Below are 17,759 nucleotides of genomic sequence, written 5' to 3'. Positions count from 1 at the left end.
AAGAAACTGGTAGGCTTGACAAGAAAAACTGAAAAGATTGTAGTTGTCTCTCACAAATTTGGAGTCCGAGAGGTGGCTGTCAGAATAGAAGAAAATATTTTTTCCTTTAAAATTATTCTACCTTTTGCAATAAATACAGTATGAAGTACTTCTACGACTGCTGCTGTCAGATAACTCAGTTCAAATAGAGCTGCTGAGCAGAGGTGTGGTACTATCTCACGCTGAAGAATGGTGCAAAATACAGATTTTAAATCTTTTAGTCAAGTATTGCTCTATATCTAGGTATCATTTTTAATGTTGCCTTAATATACTTGCTTTCAAATTGTTTCTAGTCAAACAGGAGTACAAAAGAATATGGTGATGTCTTAGCCGGCTTCCTTTTGGTTGAAATGTATTTTTAAGACTACTCTTTGTACAAAATAAATATCCAAAAATATTTTGTCTACCCTAGAACTGAAATGATATTCCACATAGGTTCTGTTGTTGCTGAGAATAAAGTTATGATAAATAACTTGGAGCTGACTGAAATTTTTGTAACTAACTTTCTTATTTTTATGGGTGTTTGGGGTTTTTGTTTGTAACATCAAATATTTAATACAACTATTTGAGAGGACAGCAAATAAGGACTATAGGACTACATTCTATCTGGAAACAGGCTTGCTTTGAGATGGGGAGAAGTAGCAGACTGACAGGTTTGTCCATCTACAGGACTATGAGGATAACTGATGTTCTCCCGTTCACTTCTCTATGGATTGTTCAGAAGGTGGCTGACATAATGGTAAGAAAGCTGCGCTGTTGCAGGGCTAGAATGAGTCCAAGCTTGTTCTTCAGTCAGCATGTGAGTGTAGCATCAAATCCAACCCTCCTTTTTGTTAAGTCAAGGCCCTAAGCCTTTAAATGGGTCTATACCTACACTCTTTTATTTGGTTTTAAATACTACTGGCAAACAGACTCTTACCTGTGATGAAGAGACAAGGCAAAGAAGTACTGCCCAAAGGCACTGGAGGTGGTTATCTGCCTCCTATGAACATGCTGTTGCTTTCTGAAAATCTCATGCAGTTTCTGTGGGCGCAGCGGGCCGGTGGTGAAGGCCAAGTGCCCAGACAAGCAGCTGCCTGCATCATGTAACCAGTTCCGCTCTTCGCCCTGGAGTTAGTGGCTGCAGAGCAGGGTCTGAGTCACAGCATCCTTGGGGCTGGACCAGCCCTCCTGCTCTGAGATCAGATCTGGGCACTTGGGGCTTCAGCCAGTCCAGCCTTGAAACCTCCAAGGACGGAGACGACACAACCTCTCCGCACCCTGTCCGGTGCCTGGCTGCCTGCGGGAGGAGAACGCGTCTCTTCACGTCTGGTTGGAAGCGCTTGTCTCAGTTCATACCTGTTGTCTCCAGACAGCACAGTGAGTAGAGTCCAGTTAAAGCTCCTGTAACTGATACCATATCACATCTACTGTTTTTAACACGCTAAGACAGTTCAAACTAAACTTCCTAAAGTTGTCTAAGAAGGAGATTCCCGCTACATTTAGTAGATGTAACTGGCTTTGTGACATAACAGAAGATTAACAAAACCAATGCTGTTTCTTCTGCAAGTTCAATTATGTGCTTAACTAATTTGGGTTCATTTTATTAATGCTTTAGAACCTTGCCACCATTAGGATGTTGTACCCTCATTTTTTGGCTACCCTGTTTATAAAAGCTAATTGGATTTTGTTTCATATCCTAGGAACAGGCTGCCAACATATAGATAATAACAAAATCTGAGTAGGAACTCTACAATTTCCAGGGCAACATTATCACATGTAGTGATGTAGGTAAACTATTTCAGAGATACATAAAATGCTTTGGTTTCTCTTCCTTGCATTGTTTGCACTAAAAAGAATATTTTTCTCAATCTGCTGTAATATCAAATTAATTTGTGTTCAAAGTTACTTGGCTAAAGTGAAAAAATTCACTAAGGCTGGTTGGAAGACAAGCTTTTTCTTGCAAGTCAATGAAAACATACGCAAAATATGCTTCACATACTTTATTTTGATTTAAAAAAAATAAAAGATGCACATTCATTTGTCTTTACAGAAGATCTTAGAGACAAAATTTACTTTAGAGCGATCTGCATCTTTGGCATCAAATGAAGTGAAAGGAAATTACAAAATGGTCCCCGACACCTTTAGAATCTGCGGACACGGCGGCTGTTATGGCACCAAACACTCCATTAGCAACAGTGCTTGTGGAAGACACGCTGTATCGCTTCTGCGTCTCCGGGAAACTGCCGTGGGAGGTGCAGCCTCCAAGTGTAGGTTTGCGTTACATTCATTTCCCCCTGCAGTTGGGGAGACAGCAAAGGCGCAGCCTGAAAGGCCACACTGCAGCCCGCAGCTGCGGTAAGTTCAGCTGGTGAAGAAGTAGTAAGTTCCCCACTTGTACTGGGGAGCAATGTAACTTTTATTTTTCCCCTGGACCGTACTATTTCACTAAAGCTAGGTGGCAGTGCAAACTTGTCTAGCTGAAGAAACTTCCTGGAGTAGCAAAGCAGTGGTTTGAACCATGTTTCTAGTCAGTCATTTGCCTTTCTGCTGCGTGGCTTCTGCGGCTGCCTGTCGGGGTGGTACCTATCTAGACACATCACAAGGACCCAGGTTAGCTCTCTAATTGACTTCCTCATTAAGTACTTTCAAGTAAAGGCTGGCATTTGGAGTCTTTTGGGTATGTGTTTCTCTGTTTTGTCATCATGTGAATTCTTTTATTCAAGTCCTGGAAGACTGCCAGTACTAAATACTACTCTACCAAGTACTATAGATAGAAAATTCTTAAAATAAATTAAAATAAATACTTGCTTTAAAAAACCCCACATCAAAATATTTCATTGGAGGAGTCCAAAACATCATTGCAGCAATATGTGAGGAAAGGACGGAACAAATAGTTCTGTCATGCTTGCAAGTACCACGTTAAAGATGGCTACAGGTTAGGATCTCCAGTACACCCCTTGTTCTGTAGTTGCAGGAAGGTTCTGTGCTGCATCACCAGCCAGCCCCACAGCCGTGCCAGCTCTGAGCTGGCTCTGGCCTGCCTGGGTGTCTGTCGCTGCTGGGTGGTGGTGGTGGTGGTGCCTGTGAAGCCAAAGCTTGTGAGGTTACCTTCAGAAGCCTCAGAGAACTTCCACTAACTGTCTTCTATAGCCACACACTCTCCCCTTACAGTCCTTTTGGTTTAAGCTAATTTAGCCCTGTAAAGCTGCCAAAGCAAGATGAGGGAGGATTTCTTCTTGAATGTCTAATCAAAAGAAACTTGAAAATGAATGGCATAACCCATGCTAACTTGTTCAAGATCTTTGTTCCTAGGATTGGCAAACATTGTTAATTTCTAGAAATTTTGCTTTCCAGTATGTAATTCCTCTTCTTTTTTTAATCTTTAGTGTTCTTCTGTCTGCTTGAAATGAGATACACGTACATAATTTCAAATATTACCGTGAGACTTCAAAACCAAACTGCTTTAACATTTCTGTATGAGAAGAACAACAGTACTGTAGGGTGAACTCCTCCACGTGTTCAAGGAAATCAAGTATTTTTTGTAAGGGTGAGCGAGCTCAGGACCAGTTTTCTTATGTATCTCCCGCGAATGTTACGTTCCTCATTTTAAAACCAAACGTCTGTTTGCCATCTTAGTCATCTTTGTTCCCACTTGTAAAGCTCCAGCTGCCTCTCCTGTTCGTGTCCTGGGGGACGGATTTGTATTGCCTTTTGAAAAAGCCAATCTGAAATACACAAGTTTGAAATCTGCGGTCAGCAAATCTCTGTCATCAAACCGAAGCCACAAAAGACAAACAACCAAAACGCCGGTCGGTGGTGCTGGGGAGTGACAGTGTTGATACCATTGCTCAGTAATCTACAAAGCAGCTTTGCTTTTTCTTTTACTTTTTGGGAGGCTAATGCTCTGCTGCAAAGAGTAAGCCCACGTGGGCTTGTAACAGCCCACAGAATCGAGTATTTTTTTAAATGTGAAACAGTAATCAAACTTTGCTGTGAAACCTGTTTCATTTCTACACTTCCCAGGGAAAAAGAGAAAGTCTGCATGTACATAAAGAAGCCAACAGTCTGCTACCTGCTTGCCAGAGAAGCTGCATCCTTCTTATTTTTCTTTTTTACTTACGCGCAGGGTTTGGGTGGGTTGGTTTTTTTTAGCATTTATGTTGCAATTTAAAATCTTAAACATTTTATTCTGGCGTGAAGCGATGTTGTACTGTTAGTCATCACGTGTCAAGTGACACTGAAATGTGGAGCATCATCCCCATACCCGATGTGTTTGATATCATTACGTTATATAAATCATTTGCAAACATGAGATGCCACCATCAAACACCAAGAAAATGTAGAATAGACAGAAGGTAAGAGGAAGGAAAACAGAAGCATTTTGAAAAAAAGCAAAGCTACAGGGGAATGATCTTTCTTTAGAAAGGACAGATGATAATAAAAGATTATTTATGATTTAACTTCCATTAACAGATCCAAAGATCCACTGACAGTGTGAGTTCCTGACCTGAGAAGGACTGAGGAACACTGAGGACCTACCTTCCACAATATGAACGATAGAAACAGAAACAAGATAACGCCCACTATCAAACCGATGCCGATGATGAGCACGGTAACACGGAATTTGGGTTTTTGGTGGTGCACTCCTTCCAAGTAGACCTGCAAAGCAGAAAATGTGTCAGAATAAATGATTATTTTTTCCCAAAAAAAAAAGATCCTAAACCAAGCTAGGAAAATTAATTACATTAACTAACATTCTCTCCATTGCCTGCATACAGATACATATGGCATTCCACAGATTTAATTGCTGGTGGGTTTTCTACTTTAAGGAGTAAAGAAAAATAAAGAAATTAAGATAATTCTTACATATGCAACTTGCTTGTCCCTGTGCAGTTCAATCACTTTTGCACTTTTCTCTGGTGAGGCTGTTGCTCTGACTTCAAACTTCAATGCTGATGCATCATCCTGATTTAAAAAAAAAAAAGAAAAAAGTTTCTATCTTTTAAAAAAATAAGTTCAACGTATTAACTCCTACCCAGCAAAAATGGTAACACAGCTGCTCATGGAAACAGAATCTCACACAAACACACAATGGTGCCTTTCTGATCACAAAACAAATTAGTGCCAGGAGCTGGAAGGAAGCCCAGCTGGATTTTACTTCAGTCCACATCCATGCCGTTTTTCTTAGAGACATACAATGAGTTTATATTAAACCCCAACCAGAACAGGCAAAGCAACGCATACAGGTCAAAGTAGGCTGTGGAAGCCCCGTCCCTGGAGGCATTTAAGGCCAGGTCAGATGGGGCTTTGGGCAACCTGGTCTAGTGAGGGTATCCCTGTCTGTGGCAGGTGGGTTGGAACTTGATGATCTTTGAGTTCCCTTCCAACCCAAAGCATTCTGTGATTCTATACTCTAAAATACATCTTTTTCAGTGGTTTGAATTTTTCACATACTGACTTCTGATGACTTACGAAGTTAGCACTGAAAACATAAACCAGTAACACCTACCCCTTTGCAAACGTATGCTAGAAAAAATACTATACCTAGGATTTATATGCAGAGAATAATGCAAAGAAGCCTTCAAATATTCCCCTCAAGTATGTAAAATGCACATATTACCATTTCTAAAAGTGAAGGAGTAGGCTCCAGATGCAGCTGAATGGTTGCTTCTTTCCCACTCTCCATGTTCCCAAGCTTGCACCATATTTGTAAGCAAAGGCTGTCATTTGTCATGCAGTACTGTAGAAGGGAGGGTAAAATTAAAAGAGTAAAATTTAAGTTTATAAACTTTACCATCTTAGTATTGAAGACACTCGGGAACATAGTAAAACCCAAGGACTTGTATTTGTTCCTGAAAAGTCAGGGTGTAACTCTTGGTTTTCATCCATCACTGTCAATCCATACCTAGCAGAGGAACTGTACAAGGGAATAACCCAAGTGTTGCAGAAGGCAACAGGTCATTTTTCTTAAAAGTGCAATCTTTCTTAGAGTGTAAAATAATAATTGTCACAACTGGATTAGATGGCTTTTTTACACTGTTATTTCAAATTAGCTCTTATCAAGAATGCCAAAGACAATGACAAGATGATACCCAGCACAGCCCACTGACCCTTACACTTGCATGCTGGCACCTTGCACCATTTCAGTCAGCTTTGGAGAAGACAAAATAGCCCAGCCTGTACATGACTATTCTTTATCCAAGACTGCAATGCCCAAGTTCTGACCTGATACTCGAGTGCAGACTGTCTTGCAACCTTTGGTTGATGTCCCTTGTCATTTCCCTAAAGTCCTGAACTAACATGTCCAGCTGCTTTTACGATTAAATGATTAAATAAAACTGCATTTTATCAGAGATGAGTTGTATGTCTGATTTCTCAAAAATGGAGCTCTAGAATTGCAGTTCTGCCTTGGATGACATCCTCAGGAACCTCACCTCCAGCAGGGTCCCTTGGCAGGTACAGAGGGACAAGCTCTACCAGGCCAGGCATGTAGGGTATTCTCCCAGCCTCCCACCTATTTTACTAAGAACTTCCAGAGCCAAAAGTGATTTCCATGTATTTTGTAATTCTTAATGAATCTCAGACGCATTAACTTGTATAGTCTCTGTCAGAATTCATTTATTTTAGCATTCACAATACCCTTCAGTAAGAAGTTCCACCAACAGCACTACTTTTTTTGAACCCAGTTCCTGTTAGTTACATTTGACAGCACTTATTTTGACGTGGAAAAAGCAACAAATGTTTGGTCTGCATACTTCATGCAATTAAAATGAACACTGGTTTTCCCACATGCATCATTTTTTGTTACTGAATTTTATCTGCCATTCTGTTTGCCCACTCATTCTTGCAGAATCCCTCTGCAGTTCCTTGTAGGTGACTGTCATCCACACTGACTTCAGTGACATCACCAACTTTTTCATCTCAGTTCTAACCTCTTTTGCTAAAGTCACTTATGGCTATGCTGAACTCATCCCAGGTCTCACCAGACATCCTTGGAAGACTGCTCTGGTGACTTCATTACATAAGATACACCACCGTCTTACAGCTCATTCACACAGTCACTTGCTTCCCACTCATGCCAAAAGCCAGACCTACCATATGTCTCTTCGCAGGCTTTGAGAAGAAAGCCACAAGATCCTTTAGTAGGTTCTCATTTTTTTCTGCCACGCTACAGTTTGTGGGATGTTTATTATAGGAGCACTGTCCAACTGTTGTCTGTAAATAAAAATAACAATCACAGTTAGAATTTAAACATGAGATAATCAGAGTACCGAGTTCTGAAATGCAAGAACCTCAAAAGGAACGTAACTGAGTTCCAGCACTCTAAAACCTATGGAGCTGAAGATCATCCTCTTCCTGTTCACTCTGCTTCCCTGTAGCTACCAAACTTGTATGCTTCTGTGTGCACTGAATTACATGGAACATTTTGGGAAGTAGGTATGATTAAACTTTGAGGCTTGAGGTTTTTGTGCTCTTTTGAGTCAACTACCATAGACACATTTAGACATATTGTAGGTAGAAGGAATCTCCTGCACCCTACTTTACCTGATCCTTATGCATATCAGTGTTCTACAAAGGAAAGAATGTATACTCTATATTCTGCATGACCATTAATGCTCTGTTTGAGACAGATGGACTGGAGTCTGTAAAGAGTTACCCAACACAGAACTTCTCTGATTTGTTTCAATACAATGTGTTCTACTCCTTAAAGGCAGGAAAGAACTGACGCATATAGATGCCTGGCAAGGATCAAGCTTTGCACAGATGGATTCACTGAGCTCAGTGGGACTCCAATAAGCACCTACTGGTACGGGTATGTTTGAAAGACATGGACAGAAAGCGGCCACACAGGTAGTACCCAGTTCTAGGATGCACTGCTCCTCTTACCAGCTGTATGAATTCTATGAAAAAAGTTACAGGAAGTAACCTGTGCTTACCTTGACATCCAGTGTGTTGAATAATATGAAGTCACTGGGTGGAAAAGCATTAGGTATCATTATCTCCAAGTGTGTATTTGGAGCCAAGCTTGGTCCTGCATTGATAACCTTGTGGGGAAGAATGTTTATACATTTAAAACTCTTAATTCATGGTAGCTATTCAAGTAACAAACCACCCAAAGAAGTATAAATCCATAAAACCTCACGGAACAGGGCGGTACTCTCATTGTTACGCTGCCATGAAAGCGGATAGGGCTGGGAGTTGTGGCATTTAAAGAGATGAGTTGCTTAATTCATTCTGTGGGCTTACCAAACCCGTCACTTCTCTGAACCCAGTGAGTAAGTAGTGCTAATCTGTGATGACTACCCCGAGGTCATAGGGACTGCCTTACAGGAGAATATGCAAAAGGAACTAGGAGAGATTAATGTCTAACTCCTTCCTTCAAAGCATTGGAGACAAATCTGATACCTACAGATCCTCTTATAAGGAGCTCCTAGTTACTTTTGCTTACAGTAAGGCAATTCCTTTTAAAGTGTTTCTTAATGGAAGATGCGTCAAGTCAGAACTGCTCTGCCATTTTCAGTCCTGCTTGTGCTGAGTACTTTTTCTCTGACCGTTCAGTGGAAGATTGTTTAGGTCAGAGTGTTCAGAAAGGGATTAACAGCCACTCCCCATCACCAGCGCACAAGAGTTGCTCACCATGCCCTTGTACTCTTAAATAAAAGTTCCCTTGTTGCCTGGGGTACTGTCCTTCAACACCACTAAGCATTAGCCTTTTAAACAAACATGTTAAGGTTTACAAAGAAAAACTCTTACATGGAAAGTGAAGTTGATGCTCTCCTTCATATACATAACTGATGAATCTCTCTCATTTGTTCCATAAACAAACGAAGCTGGCGATACAAATCTACAGTGATTCAGAAGTGGTTAATTAATAGGATTGCTGTATAGCATTAGCATGACTATCTGCTCCATGCTATCTCCAGTAAGATGGGTTCTAAGAAAACACCCAAGTTTGCATTTGAGTAAATCTAGGAAGGCTGAGTACAAGCCCTCTACCTGGGTACTCTTTCCTTTTAAGAAAGCAGATGAATAGAAAGAAGTAATAAATCTTCACCCAAACTACGCTCTATGAATGCTCCACACCAAACACAGAATATGGTCCATGTTAAGCAAGGAATCTCAGGATTGGCTGTGCTCTTGTTGAATGCCTCTTTTCATTAAAAAAATACTAGTCTGTTAAGAGACAAGTGAAATGCACCACACGTATCACTAGTCTCAGAGCAGCAGAAACAAGATCTTAGACGTGTAAGGGTCAGAGCCCAGGACAGCTGTGCCATCACGTCCCCAGGATTTCTCAGCTACATCCCACTTTGCTTAAAAACTTTGTGCACTTTGAGTAGTGACAGGAGACAGTTCTACGGATGTGCAGGTACAGCAATAGTTGACTTACCCGTGAGTATTTAACTCAACCTCATACTTTAGAGGTACAGCTAAAGTTAGCGTGTTATCCAGCAACAAAGTCCCATCTTCATTTTTACTGTAAAAACACAATGAAAAAAATGAGTATGGAATGCCTCATGGTATGCTATGCATTCTTCCTATAAACAAATATCCAACTGACCTATTAAAAGTCGGCCTATTAAAAGTATTTTATTGCTAACAGGGTGGGCAGTAAAAAGAACATTTTATACAAGTAGAAACCTGCTTGTTATTTAAATACCTATTACCTGTTTTCTTCACAATTTCCCTTTCTCTACAGATTTGCAATGTCTGTGCCTTCTTGCAAATGTGCTTTGCAGAGTCTTTCCAGCGTTCCCTAGTCTGTTTTCCAAAGGTAGTAGTATTTTTAATTGAGCATTTTTTATTAGACTTTACCAGGTAGCATTAACGAGGATGTCGAGGTCATCTTCTGCTTTGGTAAACAAGCTTGCATCCAACAGGAAACTAAAATCCAGCTGTAGGACAAATAACATTTTCTTTGTAGCAAATGATAGTATGTCTTAATACAGTTTAAATCAAAAGATTTTATTAAACGTATTTAGAATTTCCCACTCAAAACCCAGAACTAATAATTTACTCGCTTTTCGTGTCTTCTCCCTTTCTACTGACCTCACCCACTTGTTCCCAGCCTTAGTCAGCTCACTGGACTAGGAAGCCAAGCGTCATCGGTTGATGCATAATATAAACAATGTTGTCCCTTAATGTATTATCCCAGGCAGGGTTTAAGCAATTAATGTTAAAAGCAGCGGAGAGTTTCAGGTACCAACATGATGGAAGACATTAGTTTGGAACAAGAGATTCTGAAAAACAAGGTTTATTCTATCCCTAAAAAAACTCCTAATGTATTTGGGGCGTTTTTAAAGCTATGAATTTCATACATAGCTTACCTTTGATTTGTGATCTACATATAAATAACCAACGCTGCACTCAAGTTTCACTGCATGAATTTCTTTATCATCCAATACTTCACACTGTATCTGTTTTTCTTCCTAAAATAAAGGACGGATTATTAATTATTAAAATAAAACTGTCTCTTTCCAGACACTTCAAGTTACGTGCACACACTGAAACTGGGTGGTTTATATTTCCCTAACTGAATGTTATTTCACTGATGCAAATATACATCATATTATTCCTGACTACTTCAGCATATCCTTAAACTAATTACTCTCTCCTGTTACTCCCTCTTCTGTTTGCTAGTTGTGAAGCCAAGGCGTACGCATCAGAGTAAGACCCAGACCCACTCACATAGAGAGCCAACCTCTGAAAGGTGTCAGGGGTTTCAACCCAGTAAGCAGGTATTTTAAAAAGGCAGAAAGAGAGAACAATTAGATTTGTTACTTCTTCTGTAGTGTGACTATGCACCTGTGAAGAAGAGCAGGTTCAAGATCTTTGTGATCACTGAAAACGTGATCATCAGAGAAGTAGCAGTAACATCCTGAAATACATTTAGAAACTGATTTTTAAAAATTTTGTTACCATCACATCACATCCTGTTATTGAAACGATTTAAGTCCCCTGTACTGATTAAATTGCACATGGGTTAGGTTGCTACAAGTCCCAGAACTTAAAACCTGGAGTTCTGTCAGCTTTTTTGGTGTGTGCATAGGTGAAGCTCAATAATCTACTATCAAGCTTTGCGAAGTCTCTGGATGAACAAGAACACTATCAAAGGATTACTGTGTGACAGATTTTTGTTTTGTTTTGTTCTTACCAGTTCTAAAACCCGGATGAAGTAAAGACCTTTAGGGAACTGAAAGTGGAGGACAGTTTCATATGCATCATCTCCAACATTCAGCAGAGAAAGGTTCAACAATAAATTCTTCATACTTCCAACAGCGAGATACGTTTTCTTATCATGAGGTCTAAAAAAATAATCATCATAATATAAGTGAGAAGCAATACAGCTTGTATGCAATCCATGCTCCACCAGTCTTTTAGTTAATTTCATTTGGCTCTGGGCCCTCTCAGCTGGAGCTTTTACTGAGTCCAGTTACATGGTGGTCAACAACTCCAGTGTTGCCCTTTCTAAGGCCTGGGGTTACTAACGCTAGAGCAAGAAAATTGTTGCCCAAGCAGGTGTGCTTCTGGCTTTTGCCAGATCAGTCCTTTCCTCTAGAGACGAGCACAGCAGCGGGCTCCTGCTATAGATTGTCAGAGGTTATTTCAAAAGGTGCTCTTTCTACTCCAACTAGAGGCCTGAGCTAGTACGAAAGAGAACAAGCAGGGGGCAGCCACCATGCCTGTCCTATGATCTATGTCACGCTCGATCATTGTTTTACAAGTACGGATGCCCTGCAGGGGGGTGCTAAAAGTAAACTTCAGCTTGACATTAAAGTTTAATTAAGACTTGTAGAAAGGCTGCCTAGAAATAGACATTTATCAGACATTCTGGCTTGAAACCAAAGTATTAGTCACCGAACACCTTTGGGAAAGGGGCTGGCACTTGGAAAAACAACAGCAGGTAAAAGCACCGCATAAGCAGACAGGTTGCAACACAACGGTGAGTTAAAAACACAACGTTAACATTTCAGGAGCTCAATTAAGTTTAGGTTAAATTTTCAAGTTGTTTTACTAGCCATAGGCTTACAGCTTGGTCCTCCTACATGCATTAAAGCCAAGCTCATTAACAAGGTGCTGTCACAAAGATGCCTTCCAGCTTAACACACAAGTACACAAAAGCACCAGGTGCACATCTGGGACTACAACAAAGCTGAAGCAGAGCCTTTCCTGGGTAATCATATTTCATTCTTCATTAAGAAATGCATGATGTGGGCTAGAAATTTACGGAGCAGGCCAAAATCTAAGCAATTTAAACAAAACGTGATAGCGTATACATGAAGACTCATAACTCAGCAAATAAAGCATAACATTGACACCCCTATTTGATTTCATTCTTTTAAGACCAAAAGTGTTTGCTTTGCTGTTCATGGATAATGAATGCATTCTGTCTAGAGAAAATAAATTAACGCTTCACAGCTAACTAGTATTTAATCGAGATTCTGGGGGCACGATGTAATTTAAGGTGATACTTCACACTTTATCAAGACATTTAGCCTATTTATTTACACTGAAAACCTGCTACTGGTACCTGACGCCAAGCAAGTATGTTTTCCTTTCTTAGAGCTTTGAAGTACTTACAGACCTGCTTTGCTAATGTCACAAGTGGAAATCCAGCACAAGCTTTCTTTAAAGTATATGACGGATCAAATAGAAGAACATTCAAGCCTAAGGAAATGAAAGGGCCTAAGGCTCAACATTGCAGGCCAACTGTTAAGTGGGCAGGCAGCTACTAATCTTACTCTGAAATGTATGGAGAGGAAGATGCTAGTGCTCAGGATGGCACAGGTGTAATGGATCAGCATTACATGATCAGCATAGTCTGTCATTTTAGGTTGTTTGATGAGATAAACCCAGTATCTTGAGCAAAGCAGAATCAACCTTACAGGTGGTAAATCACACAGGAAAATCCAGGCTGCACACAAAACCTCTAACAGAGATCCACTACAGCTACGCTTTCTGTTCTTGCTCACCAACCACACGTGTTTCCTGCTTTGAAGTATAACACTCAATAAAGACAAAGGTTGAGACGATAAAAGATAACTTGAAATCAAGTAACTAAAATCCAGTCTGAATAGAAGCAATGATACATGGCTTAAACCTTTCTGTGGATGAAACAGAGTAAATAGAAATATGTCTCACAAAGTATTCTTTGGTGCAATGCAGATTCTGCCAGACAGTAGTAATTGTATTTAAATAGTTCACAAAGTGCATTAATTATCTTGCATAATAACGGGATTTAAACATGATACCTAATTGGAAGGAATGGGAAACACTGAAACATACTAAAGGGCATCTCCAAAAAATTATGGATGTAAATAAAAAAAAAAAAAACAAACCACAATTAGTTTTGGGAAAAGACGTATAAACCTCACATAATACTCAGCCATCTGGTGTCTCCATCACCAGTGTGAAGCTGAAGATGTAATATTCTTAAGTAAATGAGGAAAAAGAGCCACTTAATTGTTTTATAATTGAAATAAATATAACAATGTCTTTGCACAGAGCTGAAGGATCACCTTTATACAGTGCAAGAACAGTACCCTCACCTCATAAAGGCAGCAGAAACAACAGGCAGCTTCTCAGCAGTTACGGAGCCTACTGACTGAGCAAGCATTGTACACAGCACCTCAGCCCAGTTACACACACAGTGTAGAATACAAGTTTACTTTCTTGTGAAGAAGATACATTTTATGAGAGGTACAGTCTTTTATAGTTATGCAAAACCAGTTCTTCAATTATATAAATTTCTGTTACATTTCCTGACAGATTTACAATTTTAAAATATTTTTCAACTAGCAACAGCTTTACTTCTCAGAGTTTCTCAGGGAGTCCCTAGTATACTTCTGGAAATTAATGTTCTTTACATGCAAAGGATTAAGGAATAATTTAGATAAAAATCTTACTGAATCTCTTTCCCAAGCCTGAAAGCCACTTTATACTTACTTTGGAAAAGCAACTTTGCCAGTAACTCTCAGGTCAGCAGAACAATTTTCCTGGGAGCAGAATCTTGCAAAAACAAACTACAGAAGACAAATAAACAAAAAGGTACTTTACTGCATCATGCATATTACAGGGAGCAAACATAGGAAGCTTACTTACACAGCATGAAGCTTACTGTTTGTGAAAAGTCACAATATGTTTATGACCATTTGGTTGTTAAAAATTCAGACTTTTGATGGTCAGAGCATAAGAAGTTTGGTTGGTTTTTTTGGGGGGGGGGGGGGGACGGACGACACGACATGACACGGGCCCCCTTTTATTTCACATTCATTTAAGGGTACACAGAATGCACCCTTTCCCCCCCCCACCCCTACAGATTTGTGTTTGAAAACCCGCAGTAGCTTCACAGAAACAGTATTTCAGCAGCAACGTTGAAACACTTCAAGATTAATACCAACATGACACTGTGTATTTAACAGAGAATTCATTTTAAAGAGCAATTTTATCTTGGAAAGTGACTCATCATACATAGTTGAAAAGGAATGGCTATTTCAAGGAGTGAATTTCACACCTGGGTGTTCTGAGGTATACAATATTATATAGTCTCACGTTCTCTGTGCATACCTCTTTAAAGAAAAAAAAAATCATAATACAAACCTGCAAAGATTTTTTAAATTTTGTTTCTAGGAGAAAATCAGGTGTTTTTCAGTAGGCTGGTTTATTAGTTAAGATCCAGGGACTACATGCTGGTCTGGAAAACACATTCCTTCACACACTCTGGATGTGTGAAGCTTTTTATAACTGGAGATTAAAACATGAATATTTACTTCCTGCATTTGAAAAAAAGAGACCCCATACACTAACCTTGCTTTTTATAACATCTTTTTCTTTCCTCTGTTGAAGAACGGGTTGAAGTGGAGAAAATTCTGGAGAATCAATTTTCTTCAGAATATGATGCCCCAGAAGATAACTTGCTTCAACATGTACAGGAGTCAAGATATCCCTTACATCTTTCTATGAAAATTGGAAACCTAATGAGTTAATCATATAAGACAAGACATGTATGCTTATGTTTTAAAGATTATACAGCTCCCTAGAGCTAACTTAAACAGGAACATTTTTTGTATGTGTAAAATAAATTTCAAATGCCATATGCCTCTTACTTTTCCAGACATCTTTGTTGCTGAAAGAGGTAATCAGAAATGCAGAACACCATCATCACACTCCATGACAGCATCAAGCGTTTCAGAATGGGAGATTCTTTTATTAAAGTCTTATCGATTAGTGAACCTATTTCTGTCAGTAATACTGCCTTACACACCTAGGAAATGCTGTACTGCCCCAATACAAAACCAGGTAGAAGTTGGCTAAAATGGAGGCAGTTTAGCCAGCGTGACAATGCCAGGCAAAACACAGGGACATTCTTGTATGCAATCCAAAGGAGATCTCCCACAGCCCCACTAAATCGGGTCAAAACTGCATTTCATTTTCCAGTCTCTTTTAAACCCCTTAATGACTGACCACTTCACACATACAGCCTTGAGAGTGTAGGAATGTGGCAGATCAGAGCCCAAACTACCTGCTGGTGAGAACTGAACAGCTTGAAGCACCAAGCGCTAACAACAGCAACCTGACTAAATTACTCCCTCAGTGTAGGGGACAGACAGGCACTGACTGTCCCTCCACATGGGCACTACTTTCATTCTTATCTGCAAGCTTCCTTTGGCCAAATCACACATTATCTAATCTATAATAATTTTCCACAAGGTCTTCTCTGCATCTGCTTTATATTACTTCCATTAAACTAATTAGCTATTAATTAGTCTTTACTCACAATACATAGAACGTACAGGGTCTCTTGCAAGGACTGTACTTGACAGACATTCACACTTACTTAACTTCAGGAGCTTCATACAAGTACAGAAACCTCAGTGGGTGGAAGAAGATGCTTATAACGCTATTAATTAAGAATTAAAAATAAAATTGAATTATATGGAGGAAAAAATACTAATGATAGACTATAGGAAGTGATGAGCCAAATCATCCTTCCTCCTACACAAATACCTTCTGATGCTGGTACAGCAATCTGTACAAGGTCGGCTGTCAGTCAGATCTCTTTTAGCTTACAAAACTCTTACAAGTAAGTGGGCAATTTGCCATTGCTCCTGTAAGTAACATTCACTTAGGTGCAACTACCAATTGAGATGCATCTGGGCAATTTTCCAGTAGATAACATAAGCTTTCCTTTCTTCCCTGAAGCTTTATCATGAAGAATTGGCTTCTAATAGTGTCATAAACTAAAAATAAGCAAAAGAAAGGAAGAAGAAAAATACACAAAAGACTTTTTCCCTGCAGGTTTTTGCAGCTGTAGAAAATTAAGTCTATTTCCCAGCCTCTGTGCAGGATCAACTGCAGCAGTCATCCTAATAGATGCTTGTTTCAAAAGGTCACGGAATTGTTACCTTGAGGATTTTAAAGAAAAGGCTAGGGGAACCAGCCCAGTATTTTATTACCCTTATTTCTCCTTACATCTAAATATTCCCTGTCCTTAGTATTTATTTGAAGAATTCTTTTTCCCCTTAGATAAGGTCTTACTGGGGATTTTTTTCTGAGTTTAATAAAACATGGTTCCTCTGTGTCCATTATTTTTTATTGTTTGATCATGGTTTAGTTCTTCCCATTTTTTTTCCCAAATATTTGTCTGGAATAGACAACCTTACAAGATGTTTGGGTAGGATGAGTCACTTAATATTTTTAGGGCAAATTGCTGGATGAGAAAAAATAGTAACCTTGTCCTGACTGCAGTTGTGTTTACTTCCAAGACAGGTCTCTCATTCGTCCTTCAGAGAGATACATCACACATGAACATGATGGCTCATTTCCTCCAGGGCAACAGTGACTTTGAGACTAGTATTGGAGTTAGGATCATACTTATTTCCAAGTTAGTGCCACCCTTAATTTCAAAAGATGGATGATATTGGATCAAACTCTACTTCTAGAGAAGCAAACGGCCAACTTCAATTGGCAGAGCAGCCAGTGCCATCTCTATTATTGGTGCTGGTACAGGCCTCCCTGGCTAGCCCACACCTTGCAGGTCCAACAGCCTCCTACTAAACACCCGTTTGCCCTGGCAGTGCTTCTACCTCTGTGGCTTCTCTGAAGCACTCCGACCAGCAGATTCCTTCAACAACAAAGTTATCTTTACACCTTCACAGAACTGGAACCCTGTCCTTCACTAATCTGGTCCAGGATTCAGGTTGATATGGCCAGGAGGAAAACACATCTGTGCAGGTTTCACTTCTGTGAGCAGAGGGATCACTTTGTCAGCACAGTGCACATTCTTCACATTGTCCATCTCTAAATTAATTCATGAAACTCTTGCATGTGCTATTCCCCATTTCCACCTCCTGATTCTCTATTTCCCTCATTGAGACCTGTGTCCCTTGCAGAGAGAAACTGAACAGTTCCAAACAAATGGCCTTCTTCATGCCCTGCTGACCTTTGGCTCCTTGCAACAAATTCACCAAGAAAGATCAGCCTATAACCTCAGAACTAGACTATCTTCTAGCGATCACCTTCATTTCTCTTCCTATAGGTAAGGGATGGGTTCTTTTCTTATCCAGTCTACTTCACCTGTGCATAACAAAACGGGGAGCAAGACCATACTGTTTTCATTGAAATAGTTACAAATGACAAAACATAATAAATATTTTCTCTGTGTAACTACAAGCATAAAGCTTTTGCATAAAGGAGTACATAGGAAAGTTCCACCAGAAATGTTCCGCAGAAAACAT

At 39.7% G+C, this 17,759-nt stretch overlaps 1 protein-coding gene across 1 annotated transcript in view; it reads right to left on the bottom strand.

The window, feature by feature from the left end:
• Window positions 1-3,653: 3,653 nt before the first annotated feature.
• The window catches only part of ITGA4 (integrin subunit alpha 4), a gene marked incomplete at both ends in the record, with an annotated part of 35,841 nt that continues 21,735 nt past the window's right edge, over window positions 3,654-17,759 (bottom strand). The window contains 13 exons of the mRNA XM_084264656.1: window positions 3,654-3,746; window positions 4,561-4,680; window positions 4,888-4,986; window positions 5,642-5,761; window positions 7,117-7,236; window positions 7,959-8,066; window positions 8,776-8,866; window positions 9,413-9,499; window positions 9,838-9,917; window positions 10,350-10,451; window positions 11,177-11,327; window positions 13,969-14,045; window positions 14,830-14,979. Of these exons, the coding sequence (XP_084120782.1) occupies window positions 3,654-3,746; window positions 4,561-4,680; window positions 4,888-4,986; window positions 5,642-5,761; window positions 7,117-7,236; window positions 7,959-8,066; window positions 8,776-8,866; window positions 9,413-9,499; window positions 9,838-9,917; window positions 10,350-10,451; window positions 11,177-11,327; window positions 13,969-14,045; window positions 14,830-14,979 (1,398 nt within the window). The remainder of the gene's footprint in view (window positions 3,747-4,560; window positions 4,681-4,887; window positions 4,987-5,641; window positions 5,762-7,116; window positions 7,237-7,958; window positions 8,067-8,775; window positions 8,867-9,412; window positions 9,500-9,837; window positions 9,918-10,349; window positions 10,452-11,176; window positions 11,328-13,968; window positions 14,046-14,829; window positions 14,980-17,759) is intronic.

The sequence above is a fragment of the Gallinula chloropus genome (genome assembly GCF_964237585.1).
Source record: "Gallinula chloropus genome assembly, chromosome: 5".
In the NCBI taxonomy this organism is placed as follows: Eukaryota; Metazoa; Chordata; class Aves; order Gruiformes; family Rallidae; genus Gallinula; species Gallinula chloropus.
The sequence above is the reverse complement of the archived record's forward strand: the minus strand, read 5'-3'. Positions and strand labels throughout refer to the sequence as shown.